Genomic DNA, 15345 nt, shown 5'->3' with positions numbered 1-15345 from the left:
TGGATTAACAGCTGAATTCTGCCAGACAGTCAAAGAAGAATTGGTACCAATCCTTTTGACACTATTCCACAAGATAGAGAAAGAAAGAATCCTCCCTAAATCATTCTATGAAGCTGGTATTACCCTAATACCAAAACCAGAAGAGGACATAACCAAAAAAGGAAACTACAGATCTATATCCTTGGTGAACATAGAGACAAAAATCCTCAACAGAATACTAACTAACTGAATCCAGCAACATATCAAAAAGATAATCCACCATGATCAAATGGGTTACGTACCGGGGATGGTTTAACATATGCATCAATAAATGTGGTACATCACATAAACAGAAAAACAAAAATCACATGATAATTTCAGTAGACACAAAGCATTTGACAAAATCCAGCATCCCTTTATGATTAAAACTCAGCAAAATCAGAATACAAGCCACATACCTCAATGTAATAAAAGCAATCTATAATAGACACTCAGCCAGCATAATACTGAGTGGGGAATAGTTGAAAACATTCCTTCTGAGAACTGGAACTAGACAAGGATGCCCACTCTCACCACTTCTGATCAACATAGTACTGGAAGTCCTAGCCAGAGCAATCAGACGAGAAAGAAAGCATCCAAGTTAGTAAAACGGAAGTCAGACTGTTGCTGTTTGCTGATGATATGATTGTGTACCTAGAAAACCCTAAAGACTACTCCAAAAAGCTCCTAAAACTGATAAAAGAATTCAGCAAAGTTTCGGGATATAAAACTAATATATATAAATCAGTAGCTCTCCTGTACACCAACAGTGATCAAGCTAAGAATTAAACAAGAATTCAACTCCTTTTACAAATAGCTGCCCAAAAAAAACACCTAGGAATATACTTACCAAGGACATGAAAGCTCTCTACAGGGAAAACTACAAAATACTGCTGAAAGAAATCGTGGATGACACAAATAAATGGAAACACATTCCATGTTCATGGATGGGTAGAATCAATATTGTGAAAATGGCCATACTGACAAAAGCAATCTATAAATTCAATGCAATTCCCATCAAAATACCACTGTCTTTCTTCACACAACTAGAAAAAGTCCTAAAATTCATATGAGATGAAAAGCAAGACTAAGCAAAAAGAACAAATCTGGAGGCATCATGTTACCTGATTTTCAACTATACTATGAGGCCATCATCACCAAAACAGCATAGTAATCATATAAAAATAGGCACATAGACCAGTGGAACAGAATAGAGAACAAAGAAATAAAGCCCAATGCTTACAGCCAACTGATCTTTGGCAAAGCAAACAAAAACATAAAGTGGGGAAAGGACATTCTATTCATCAAATGGTACTGGGATAATTGACAAGCCTCATATAAGAGAATGAAACTGGATCCTTGTCTCTCACCTTACACAAAAATCAACTCAAGATGGGTCAAGGATTTAAATCTAAGACTTGAAACTATAAAAATTCTGGAAGATAACATCAGAAAAATTCTAGACATTGGTTTAGGCAAAGATTTCATGACCAAGAACCCAAAAGCAGTTGCAATAAAAACAAAGATAAATAGCTGGGACTTAAACTAAAGAGCTTTTGCATGGCAAAAGGAACAGTCAGCAGAGTAAACAGACAATCCACAGAGTGGGAGAAAATCTTCACAGTCTATACAGCTGACAAAGGACTAATATGCGGAATCTACAATAAATTCAAACAAATTAGCAGGAAAAAAAAAACATCAAAAAGTGGGCTAAGGACATGAATAGACAATTCTCAAAGTAAGAAATACAAATGGCCAAAAAACAGAAGAAATGCTCAATATCACTATTGATCAGGGAAATGTAAATTAAAACCACAATGCGATACTGCCTTACTCCTGCAGGAATGGCCATAATCAAAAAAAATAATAGATGTTGGCGTGGATGTAGTGAGCAGAGAACACTTCTACCCTGCTGATGGGAATATAAACCAGTACAACCACTATGGAAAACAGTGTGGAGATTCCTTAAAGAAATGGAAGTAGAACTACCATTTGATCCAGCAATCCCACTACTGGGTACTTACCCAGAGAAAAAGAAGACATTATATGAAAAACATACTTGCTCACACATATTTATAGCATCACAGTTTGCAACTGCAAAAAATGTGAAACCAACCCAAATGCCTATCAGTCAACGAATGGATAAACTGGTGTGTGTGTGTATATATATATATATATATATATATATATATATATACACACACATACATATATATACATATATATGTGTGTATACATATATACATATATATGTGTATACATATATACATATATATATATATATACACAATGGAATACTACTTTACCTTAAAAAGGAATGGATTAACAGCATTTGCAGCAACCTGGATGGGATTGGAGACTATTATTCTAAGTGAAGTAACTCAGGAATGGAAAACCAAGCATCATATGTTGTCACTTAAAAGTGAGAGCTAAGCTGTGAGGATGCAAAGACATAAGAATAACAAAATGCACTTCAGAGACTTGCAGGGAAAAGGTAGCTAGAGAGTGAGAGATAAAAGACTACAAATTGGGTTCACTGTATACTGTTTGGGAGATGGGTGCACCAAAATCTCACAAATGACCACTAAAGAATGTACTCATGTAACCAAATACCACCTGTTCCCCAAAACCCTATGGAAATACAAAATTTTTATTAAAAACGAAATTTGTCTAAGGTTATGCAGATAAAAATGGCAGAGCAAAGATTCAAACAAACAAAAAAGTTGCCTGTATTTACTATCTCTACTTCTTTATCTTGCATTTTGTCTTTATCGCATTCCAACGGATTTTTCTTCTTCACTGTCTCACTGAAGTTGTTCTTAACACATCCCCTAATGACCTACAGTGTGATCAGTTCTCTAACTTTACCCTCCCTTGCCCTCCATAAGATGCTGTCTTATGTAGGCATCCATGCTAACTATACCCGTCTAGTTGTCCTTTTTCTCACTACTCTTTCCTTTTCATTCCCTCTTGCCAGCTCTTACTTCTCTAACAGATCTCCAAATACTGGATTACCAAGAGTTCTGTCCTCAGCTCTCTTACCTTTTTCCTTAGGTTAACTCATGCAGCCTCATCATACCAAATATGATCTATAAACAGGTAAATCTGAAATTTATATATTTCTCACAGACTTCTTTCTTGAGTTTTAAGCCGTAACTCTACTGCCTCCTAACATTTTCACTTAAACAACTAATTAACATCTTACTTCCCCTGGCTTTTCCAAATCTACTGTCTCCAGTCCTTTCCCTTTCCCTTCCTACGTACAAGCCTTCTCCATCCTAGTACATTTACAACTCATTGTTCTGTTGGTATTCTTGATTCCCTTTGCCTGTTAAGCTTGACAAAATACATGCCAAATCTGAGCACCTTTCTCTGTCTCCTCTGTGAGATACCTAGTCCAAGCCACCATGATCTCACAGTTAGACTTTTGCAGTGGCCTTGTAATTGAGTCTGTTTGCTTCCACTTTTGCCTCTCTAGGCCTGTCCTTCACACATCAGCCAGAGTGGTATTTCTAAAGCAAAAATCAGGCCTTGGCACTCCTTAAAACCCTCCAAATGTTTCTAATTTCTCTTAGAATAAAATTCAAATTCTATATGGCCTACAGGGCCCTCCATAACTCTGTACCCTCTTTCTTCACCGTGTCCCTCACCCACCATGCTCCAGCCACAGTGGTGGTTGTGGTTTGCCAATATGTCAAGCTCATTCTGTGCTGTTCTTCCTGTTCCAAATATTTTTTCCCCAGGTCTTCCACAGAACTGCCCCTTCAAGTTATTTGGATCTCAACTCAAGTATTTCCTTCTCAGATAGGCCTTCCCTGCCAGCTTAAGTAGCCCACTAGTCATTCACAACTGTTTAACCTTTTTTTATCTCATTTAAAATGCCTACTACTACTTTAAAATGATGTTAATTTATCTGTGTGTCTTCTTTCTTCTTTTATTATAATTTAAGCTGCTTGAAGGTAAGTATGCCATCTGCCTTACTGAGCACTATATTCCCATTTCCTGGAATCTGGGATATCTTAAACACTCAGGCAATTTTTGTTGACTAATTGGCTCCTTTCCCTTGGCCTGACTGTATCTGATCCACTTGTAATTTTCCCAGGGACTGCTCTCTGTGGATTGTACCTTCTTTTTCCTCTTTCATTAATTTCCCCCTTTTCCTTCTTATTTGATTTTTAACATGTTTGCATCTCCCTCACCTTAACATACACATACACATGTGCATGCAGACACAAATACTTAATGCTTTTGGACCAGAATATCCTCAAACTACCTTATTACTCTCCTTTATTTCACAGCCATACTTACTTTAGGGAGTATCTTTAGGGCAGGCACAGTGGCCACTCTTGTAATCCCAACACTTAAGAAGGCCATGGTGAGTGGATCACTTGAGTCCGGGAGTTTGAGACGAGGCTCAGCAACATGGCGAAATCCTGTCTCTAGAAAAAGTAGAAAAATTAGCTGGGTGTGGTGGTATATGCCTGTAGTCCTAACTACTCTGGAGGCGGAGGTGGAGGTGGGAGGATCACGTAAGCCCAGAGAAGTCAAGGCTACAGCGAGCTGTGATCACACCAGCCTGGGTGACAGAATGAGACACTGTCACAGGAAAAAAAGAAGCATCTGTGTTTGTTGTCTTCTTTTTCTTCCCTCTCATCATGCAAGCTACCACAATGCAGCTTCTACCTCCTCACTCCAGATGTTCACTGATACTCTTGCTGCCAAACTTGATGGATATACCGTAGTGCTTACCTTACTTTACCTTGTTGACCACTTTCTTCTCTTTAAAATGCTTCTGTGATACCATCCTCCTATGGTTTTTCTTTTAACTTTTCTGCTTGCTGCTTTTCAGGCTCCTTTTCTGTCTGTCCCTTAGAGGTCAAAGAATCTTCACATAGGCCTTCGTTTCTTGTCACTTACTCTTCTTGGGTGTTCTCATCTTTGTGGCTTCAGTTTTTGTCTCTGCTTATGTCTTCCAAATCCCTATGTATAGCCCACATCTCTCTTCTGAACTTCAGATCCACATTTCTCCAATGTGCCATGATTAATTACTCTTATCTCTAGGCCTCTGCATTCTGTTAGAACATTCTCTTTCCTCCTTTTTTCCGTCCTGCTGCTCAGCCAACATTGACTCAGCCCTTCATGATCTCTCATATCTGGGTTAGGCACATAACCAGAGCACCCTGCCACGCACTCATCAGACAATGTTGCATATCCCTCTTTACAAGGGCATGTACATGACTGTTTGAATTTATTATTGCCATTACTTGCATATAGTGAATGCTGTTTAAATATATTTTGAATGAATGATCTACCCTGGGGAAGTTAAAGAAGGCTTTATGTAGGAGATGGCACAAGTTAGTCCTTAAAAACAGAAATCAACAACACCTACTGTGCATGCAGCACTTACATTTGAACCATGAGTTATATACTGACTGTCTTTTCCTCTTTACAAGCAGGAAAACCTTCCACCTCAGATGGCAATCACAATGTTTTTAGCTTAGAGTGCCACCTTATGGTTGGCAAAGGGAGCTATCTGACCCACTTTTTTTCTCTGCAATTCTATCTCCAGTGTTCTTTCCTCTTTGCTTTATATTTCAGGGCTAATGCTTTGTTTAATCCTACTTAGTACCTCATTCAAAAATAAATATTTTTTAACTGTATGTCTCATTTCTTTTTTAACTTTTTCCATATCACAAGAAAATCATTCTTTTTCTCTATTTTTCTGAACTGAGCTAAAAAATGTCAGTTGTGACCCTTTTATTTTAAAGAAAAATTAGATATTATAAGATGTTCATTTAGAATGCTGACAAAATTCCTTTAAGAATATAGAGAAAGATCTCTCTTCATCAACTTCCTTATATTCCTTGAGTTTAAAATTCTAGTAAAACATTTGTGAAAAATAAAAAATAAATTTGCCTTCATTTTAATTTTTTTATTTACTTATAAAATTTACAAGTATTTCCTTTTCACTGCCAGTGTCTTCTGTCTCACCTATATTTTGATTACATATTGGGTTCTTGTCCTAGTCTAGGAACATTTTGATCATTTGTTCATTTATTTTTATATGAAAATTTATTTTGCGTTTCCAAAGACAGCCAACTTACAAACTATCTTTTCCCTAATTGACAATAGAACCTAATTGTCAATAGGAAATTCCTCATTTCTTATAGGTCTTTGTTAGCTAATTTGTGAAATTATGATGCCAAGACAGATGAAATTCTACTTTGTATAATTTATATTGTTTTATTATGTATCTGGTTATTTGAAAATTGACAATTTATGAATACCAAATAGAGACATTCTTAACTACTCAACTTTTTATAGTAATTTATCCTGTTTAATATCTACCCATTGTCAAATATGAGAAAATGTGTGTTTGTATATATATAAATATATTTGTGTGTGTGTATATTTAAATTAATGATACTTGCTAATCATTGTCAGACATTAACTGAATTCTCTGCTAAAGAAAGCAGTGACTTAAAGCACTATGGTAAAGAAGTGAATGTTTCAGTCCTATGCATGACATGTTTTTAGACATGTTACATATGTAACTTGCAGAAGCTTTCTGGGAAAATAATAATTTCAAGTGATGAGCCAAGAATAAAAAAAATTATCATTGTAAAATTGCCAGTGCTATAGTTATTTGTTACTCATAAAAACAGCCAATCTGGCCAGGCGTGGTGGCTCACACCTGTAATCCCAGCACTTTGGGAGGCCGAGGCGGGTGGATCACCTGAGGTTAGGGATTCAAGACCAGCTTGGTCAATGTGGTGAAACCCTGTCTCTACTAAATATACAAAAATTAGCCAGGCATGGTAGCAGGCGCCTGTCATCTCACCTGCTAGGGAGGCTGAGGCAGGAGAATCGCTTGAACCTACAAGGAGGAGGTTGCAGTGAGCTGAGATCACACCATTGCCCTTCAGCCTGGGTGACAGAGTCAAATTCCATCTTAAAAAAAAAAAAAAACAAAAAAAAAACGCTGATCTACCAAACCATTATGGGTTTTTTATTTTACTTTTTTTTTTTTTTTTTTGAGACGGAGTTTCGCTCTTGTTACCCAGGCTGGAGTGCAATGGCGCGATCTCGGCTCACCGCAACCTCCGCCTCCTGGGTTCAAGCAATTCTCCTGCCTCAGCCTCCTGAGTAGCTGGGATTACAGGCACGCACCACCATGCCCAGCTAATTTTTTGTATTTTTAGTAGAGACGGGGTTTCACCTTGTTGACCAAGATGGTCTCGATCTCTTGACCTTGTGATCCACCCGCCTCGGCCTCCCAAAGTGCTGGGATTACAGGCTTGAGCCACCGCACCCGACCCTTTTTTTTTTTTTTGAGACAGTGTCTTGCTCTGTCGCCCAGACTGGAGTGCAGTGGTGCGATCTTGGCTTGCTGCAACCTCTGCCTCCTGGGTTCAGGCAATTCTCCTGTCTCCACCTCCTGAGTAGCTGGAATTACAGGCATGTACCTCCATGCCTGGCTAATTTTTTGGTAGTCTATTATACTGTGATTTTATATTGTATTATTTATTTACAACATCAAAACAGCATTTGAATGTTTTTTGTTTTTTGAGACAAGGTCTCATTCTCATGGCCTGGGCTGGAGCACAGCAACACAGTCTCGGTTCACTGTCGCCCCAAATTCCCAGGCCCAGGAGATTTTCCCACCTCAGCCTCCCAAGTAGCTGGGACTGCAGGCGTAAGCCACCACGCCTAGCTAATTTTTTGTATTTTAAGTGGAAGTGGGGTTTTGCCATGTTGCCCAGGGTGGTCTTGAACTCCTGGGTTCAAATCTGCCTCTGCCTCCTAAAGTGTTGGGATTACAGACAAGAGCGCTGTGCTTGGCCTATACTTGTGTGTTTCAATCAAATTATGAATCAAAAATTTGCTGTATCAGGACATTTTCAGTGTGGTTTTCTTAGCAGTAGTGGTCTAGAGGAGGCATGACTTGTTCTGTAGCCTAAAACACTTCATTTTACCCTTTTTGGGGCCTTCGTTTTCTCATGTGCAAAATAAAATAATTAAACCAGATGATCATTGGCTGACATAGTCTCTACTTCCAGCAGAACCCTTTGTCTCTAAATAAAAATCAGTGAAAGAATATGATTCTTTAAAAGAAGTGTATTGTAAGCATTGTTGAAATATTTCTTTTCTTGAGCTTAACAATATTCATTTATTTTATGGTATCTTTGTTGTTATTGAACAATTTTGTAATTTTAATTGGTGGCAATTATGAAGGATTAAAAAAAATAATACAATGAAGTCCTAAGCTCTCTCTTGAAAGCCACAATGCTGTAAAAGCTAGGTAAATTTTTGCCTCCTTTTTTACTCATTTATAATAATTCATAATGCCATATTATGATTTTTTTAAAGTGACATTGATGTTTGGGTACCAGAACCAGACCACTCAGAAGTTCCTGCTGAGTGGTGGGATTTTGATGCTGATAAGTCACTCCTTATTGGAGTTTTTAAACACGGTAAGTAAGAAGTAACGTAGGTGGGATCCCCTTCTATGTGTAAGACAATTCTGTCAGTTCTCAGTTCATTGATTTCCACTTACAGCTTTATTCCAGTAACACTTATATTATATATACAAAATTAAAAGCATACACTACCAAACTATGTCTGTTAGTCACCACATTTCCTCATGGGAGGGTGGCATGTTTAACTTACCCTTCCTGGATGTAAATGTAAGACAACTTCCTCTCTTAGGAAGCGTTCTTATGTGAGATATGAGATATGTTTGTGTGCGTGTATGATCAGTTTATCCTATTTTTCATATTAACTGATAAATGTTATTGAAATTTTAATTTAGTAGATATGTATTACCAGAACATTTAATGTTTGTGATAATTTCTAGGAAATATAAATAACCTATATCATTTTAATATATTGTTCCTTTAGTCCAGAAATATCCACTGTATATATGAAGAATGCTTATATTTATACACCTTTCTTATTTTTATCTTTTTTACTTTTGTAATTGGTGATGTTTTCAGGATATGAAAAATATAACACTATTCGAGCAGACCCAGCATTATGCTTCTTGGAAAGAGTGGGAAAACCTGATGACAAAGCAGTTGCTGCCGAACAGAGAGCAAATGATTATATGGATGGGTATGTGTGTTTCAGAGTCATGAATTTTCTTTTTTTTTTTTTTTTGAGACGGAGTTTCACTCTTGTTACCCAGACTGGAGTGCAATGGCGTGATCTTGGCTCAGTGCAATCTCCACCTCCTGGGTTCAGGCAATTCTCCTGCCTTAACCTCCTGAGTAGCTGGGATTACAGGCACGCACCACCATGCCCAGCTAATGTTTTATATTTTTAGTAGAGACAGGGTTTCACCATGTTGACCAGGATGGTCTCGATCTCTTGACCTCGTGATCCACCCGCCTCGGCCTCCCAAAGTGCTGGGATTACAGGCTTGAGCCACCGTGCCTGGCTTAATTAATCTGATTTTTTTTTTTCTTTTTCAATACAGGGTTTCACCATGTTGGTCAGGCTGGTCTTGAACTCCCGACCTCAGGTGATCCGCCCACCTTGGCCTCCAAAGTGCTTGGATTACAGGCATGAGCCACCACGCCCAGCCTGAATTTTCTATATATCACTCTTCTATTCAGCATTAGCATATTTTATGTTAGTGATGTTTATCTTTAAATGATGCAGCCATAAGAGAATTGGAGTTTACACTCTGAAAGAGCTAAAGATACGCTAATAAGTTAGCACTTATGCAACAGAATGTGATTGAGGAAGAGGTTGGACCTACCCCACACCCATTCTTTTGATGGGTTTTTCTTTTTTTTTTTTTTTTATTTTTATTTTTAACAGGTATATCATGGCCACTGAGTTCATAAACTTCTAGGGGCATAGAGAGGAGAAAAAGGCAAGACTGTTACAGTTGATGAAAGACATCATGATGTTTATTACAGTCAGATATCCATGGGGGATTTTGGTATCCAGGACACCCTGCAGATAGCAAAATCCAAGGATGCTCTAGTCCTGTATATAAAACTGCATAGGATTTGCATTTAACCTATGCACCTTCTCTTTTGTGCTTTAAACTATCTTTAGATTACTTATAATCCCTAATACAATACGTATGTTATATGCTATGTAAATAGTTGTTATATTGCATTGTTGAGGGAATAATGACAAAGTCTGTACATGGTCAGTACAGATGCCATATTTTTTTTTTGAGACAGAGTCTCGCTGTGTCACCAGGCGCCAGGCTGGAGTGCAGTGGCACAGTCTCGGCTCACTGCAACCTCTGCCTCGCAGGTTCAAGCAATTCTCCTGCCTCAGCCTCCCAAGTATCTGGGACTACAGGTACGCGCCACCACGCCCAGCTAATTTTTGTATTTTTTGGTAGAGACGGGGTTTCACCATGGTCTCAATCTCTTGACCTTGTGATCCACCCGCCTCGGCCTCCCAAAGCAGATGCCTTTTTTTTCTTTAGGCAAGGTCTTGCTCTTTGTCATCCAGTCTAGAATAAAGTGGCACAATCATGTCCTGCTGAAGCCTTGACTTCCTGAGCTCTAATGATCTTCCAACTTAGTCTCCTGAGTATCTGGGAGCACAGGCACATGCCCCCATGCTTAGCTAACTTTATTCTATTTTATTTTTTGTAGAGATGAGGTCTCCCTATTTGCCCATGCTGGTCTTGAACTCCTGGGCTCAAATGATCTCCCACCTTGGCCTTGTCCTCCCAAAGTGCTGAGATTATAGGTGTGAGCATCATGACCAGCTTTATTCACATATTTTCAACCTGCAATTGGTTGAATTCGTAGATATGAAATCCACACATATGAAAGGCCAACTGTATCTGTTTTAAGCCCTTATGTAATCTATCTTTTCTTACCCAAAGAGAAAAGTAAGACACATGTTGAGGTTAATAATAACACATTTAAAAGCGAAGTTGCAGCCAGGCGCCCTCACTCATGCCTGTAATCCCAGTGCTTTGGGAGGCTGAGGCAAGTAGATCACTTGAGGTCAGGAGTTTGAGACCAGCCTGGCCAATGTGGTGAAACCTCATCTCTACTAAAGATATAAAATTGGCCAGTTGTGGTGGCACACACCTGTTGTCCCAGCTACACGGGAGGCTGAGGCATGAGAATCACTTGAACCCAGGAGGCAGAGGTTGCAGTGAGCTAAGATTATGCCACTGCACTCCAGCCTGAGTGACAAGAGTGAAACTCCATCTCAAAAAATAAAAATAAAAATAAAAGTGAACTGGCGAGTAATGGTACATAGAACTAGCTTTGTCGCTGTTTGCTATATAACAGCCTTCCTGCTATGTCTTGGGCTCTTCTGGCTAGAGAATAGACTTCGTTCTGACCTTTAAAACAAACTAAAACCCTCCAACAAGACTTTGTCATAGCAAGTGAAATCTTAATCCATTACAGTAACTATAGCATTTGTTTGTATTTTAACAGGGATGTGGAAGATCCAGAATACAAACCTGCACCAACCATCTTTAAAGATGATATAGAGGTATGCATTGGATCATATTTTTAAATTCTCAATTTTAGATATTCTTTGGTTTCTTTTGTTTGCTTTTTTATTTTGCATCATTTTTTGTTTTCATTATACATAATTCTTCTGTTTCTCAGATTAGCTAAGTAAGTGATCAGCTTGGGTTGACTAACATCCCAAATAATTACTCAGAATTCATGTGATCTCCCCTTCTAGACAAGATGGATGGAATGGGGCTTTCCCACCTGCTCTACTTCTTAGAGCTAAGAAACTATGTCCAGAGGCAAAATCCCAAAGCAGAGTGAGAACTAGATACTAAAGATATACTGCAAGAAGTAGATACCTACATTAAGAGGTTTGAGAGAGGGGGTAGAACATCAAGGAATTCTAAGTTGCCAAAGCATAGTTCCCATTGCTCTGTTTGTAGAATGTCAAAAGGAAAAAGAGTTGGATGAAAGTACAGAAAATAATCTGTAGAGTGTGAAAAAGGATGTTAAAAGAGATGAGGAATGTCTAAATAGTTATGAGACTGTGGTAAAGGCTAAATGATGCTAAAACTGTCAGGTAGGATTTGGTGGGACTTTGTAGCTTAAGGGGCTTGATGCCTTGTTAAGGGCATGAGGCAAGGCTTGCTCCAGTGTGTGGGCAATGAGAACCTAAATCCTGTATAAGGTCAGGAGTTTTAAAGGCCAGTACTTACTGACACACAGCACGGAGAAATAACAAGGAAATTTATCTCATCATGGGCTTTGGGTAAGAAAATTATTGTTTCCTTTGAGAATTTGTAACTATAGGCCCACCTTCTCTTGAGTTCGTGGTTTGTCTTTTACTTTATCTGTGTGGTCCAAGAGCTCTCAGTGTAATATTAAAAAGGATCAGTCCTTGACTGGTAATATATCTAGGGTACCTGGTAAAAACAAAAAGCACCTGAAAGAAACAGTTCAGCCCAGACGATGCATGAGTCCTGAAGATGAAACCCTCCATAAAATGAAGTAAAAATTCAAAATTTAGAAATATATGAGAAACCATGTACCATGAGTGAATATTAGCATGCAGTAAAGAACGAGATTAGACCCCTGAGAACTTCTGATATATGTATCGAAATTTTAAAATTCCTATTGAATTTTTTTAAAGTAAGTTTTTAAATAATTAAAGACATTAGGCCGGGCGCGGTGGCTCAAGCCTGTAATCCCAGCACTTTGGGAGGCCGAGGCGGGTGGATCACGAGGTCAAGAGATCGACACCATCCTGGTCAACATGGTGAAACCCCGTCTCTACTAAAAATACAAAAAACTAGCTGGGCGTGGTGGCGCATGCCTGTAATCCCAGCTACTTAGGAGGCTGAGGCAGGAGAATTGCCTGAGCCCAGGAGGCGGAGGTTGCGGTGAGCCGAGATCGCGCCATTGCACTCCAGCCTGGGTAACAAGAGCAAAACTCCGTCTCAAAAAAAAAAAAAAAAAAGACATTAAAGAACCAGGAACAAAAGACAAGATATGATTTTAAAATACTAGGAAGATGTGCAAAAAGAGATAATTTAACTTTAAAAGTGGGAAAAGGCTGAGTGCAGTGGGGCTCACGCCTGTAATTCCAGCACTTTGGGAGGGTGAGGTGGGAGGATCGCTTGAGCCCAGGAGTTCAAGATCAACCTGAGCAATATAATGAGACCCCATCTCTAAAAAAAAAGAAACAGCCGGGCACGGTGGCTCAAGCCTGTAATCCCAGCACTTTGGGAGGCCAAGGCGGGTGGATCATGAGGTCAAGAGATCGACACCATCCTGGTCAACATGGTGAAACCCCGTCTCTACTAAAAATACAAAAACCTAGCTGGGCGTGGTGGCGCGTGCCTGTAATCCCAGCTACTTAGGAGGCTGAGGCAGGAGAATTGCCTGAGCCCAGGAGGCGGAGGTTGCGGTGAGCCGAGATCGCGCCATTGCACTCCAGCCTGGGTAACAAGAACGAAACTCCGTCTCAAAAAAAAAAAAAAAAGAAAAAAGAAAGAAAGAAAAACATGGAAAATACATTTATTGATACGTAAAACTCAAAAAACAGGTTAAACATTCTCCTGGAAAAGCAGATTAGATACGGTTCATGAAGGAAGAACTGATTTGGAAAACAGATGTGAGGAACTTTCTGTATAGCATAATGGATTAGTCTGGACCAATCAGGAGAGATAACCCAAATAGTAATTTGAACAGGGAAAGTAAATGTAAAGAATTATTAATTATAATATAGTAATAAATTAGTAAAAAGTAAAGAGAACACTAAAGAATGTAGGAACAGCATATAAAAGCAGCATCTACCACTCCAAGGGCTCAGATAAAGTGCCCAAGGAAGAGTCCCATCCCTACCAGGCAAAGATCCAGACTTTGGTAGGAGGATATAACACATGTCTCACTGGATGGCAGAAAAGTTGCCAAAAATCTACCCTTTGAAACTGGCTGTAAATCTGCCCTGTGAGGTTGCCAAGGAAGATTTTCCTGGGAAAGTATCTCACTGGAAACACTCCACTCATAAAACTGTCCAAGAAGGGAGGTTGTTCGGAAAAGCTGCTGACCAAAGGTGCTAAAGAAACTGCTCAAATTGACTGGGTGCAGTGGCTCACTCCTGTAATCCCAGCACTTTGGAAAGCCAAGGTGGGTGGATCATTTGAGCTCAGGAGTTTGAGACCAGCCTGGCCAACATGGTGAAACACTGTCTCTACTAAAAATACAAAAATTAGCCAGGTGTGGTGGCAGGCACAGTAATCCTAGCTACTCAGGAGGCTGAGGCAGGAGAATCACTTAAACCCAAGAGGCAGAGATTGCAGTAAGCCGAGATTGCCCCACTGCACTCCTGAGCGACAGAGCGAGACCCATCTCAAAGAAAATAGAAACTGCTCAAACTGTGGGAGCTGGGCACCAGAAAATGGCCTTGCTCTGGGAACTAAGCAGTGGAGGTGCTCACCAGAACTAAGAAGTAAAAACTTTTCCTCCTACAATGTCTCTCCAGTTTGCTCTACTAACAAAGCTTTATATCATGCTGACTGACAGGAAAAGCTATTTAAAGAGCTATTTAACTATTAGAGCAGGAAAAAAGTATGAAAGGAGCTGGATGCAGTGGCTCACACCTGTCATCTAGCACTTTGGGAGGCCAAGTAACCAAGATTGCTTGAGCCCAGGAGTTCAAGGCCAGCCTGGGCAACATAGTGAGACTGCATCTCTACAAAAAAATTTTTAAAAAGTTAGCCTGATGGCATGTGCCTGTAGTCACAGCTACTCAGCTCAGAAGGCTGAGGCAGGAAGATCACTTGAGCCCAAAAGGTTGAGGCTGCAGTGAGCTGTGTTCACACTACTGCACTCCCACCCGGACAACAGAGTGGGACCCTGTCTCAAATTTAGAAAAAAAAAAAAAAAAAGAAAAAGAAAAATATGAAAGGCAATAAATTTGGGGCAAAGAGACTGAAATCAATAACCAACACAGTGGAATATGTGTTTTTAAAATTTACAAACCAGGAAGATAGCATGATAACATCTGGAATATATCCAATAGATATTCTAGAAGGAGAGATTAGAGAGAAAAGAAAGAAGCACTATGAAGAGATAGCAGCTGATAATTTTTCAGATATTATGAATACATGAATCCTCAGTTTCAAGAAATAAAATAAATCGTGGCAGGGTAAATCAAGTCAACGCCAAGAAACATCACGGTGAAATTGACAATACACCAAACAAAGAAGATATTAGAAGCAACCAGAGAAAAAGAGTTACCTACAAAGGAATTACGATTCTAACTTCAGGCTTTTCTAAAACAACAATTGAAACTAGTAGTTCTTGATGTAAAATTGCTAAAGTTATGAATATAAGGTATTGGAATACCTAA

At 39.1% G+C, this 15345-nt stretch overlaps 1 protein-coding gene across 11 annotated transcripts in view; it reads left to right on the top strand.

Annotated features, from left to right (window-relative positions):
* Positions 1–15345, top strand: part of CHD9 (chromodomain helicase DNA binding protein 9) — a 274030-nt gene that overhangs the window by 221847 nt on the left and 36838 nt on the right. For all 11 annotated transcript variants that reach the window (XM_074402982.1, XM_074402992.1, XM_074402975.1 and 8 more), the window contains 3 exons: positions 8389–8492; positions 9015–9132; positions 11448–11505. In XM_074402982.1, the coding sequence (XP_074259083.1) occupies positions 8389–8492; positions 9015–9132; positions 11448–11505 (280 nt within the window). The remainder of the gene's footprint in view (positions 1–8388; positions 8493–9014; positions 9133–11447; positions 11506–15345) is intronic.

This window comes from Saimiri boliviensis, chromosome 1, assembly GCF_048565385.1.
Source record: "Saimiri boliviensis isolate mSaiBol1 chromosome 1, mSaiBol1.pri, whole genome shotgun sequence".
NCBI classification, from domain to species: domain Eukaryota; kingdom Metazoa; phylum Chordata; class Mammalia; order Primates; family Cebidae; genus Saimiri; species Saimiri boliviensis.
The sequence above is the reverse complement of the archived record's forward strand: the minus strand, read 5'-3'. Positions and strand labels throughout refer to the sequence as shown.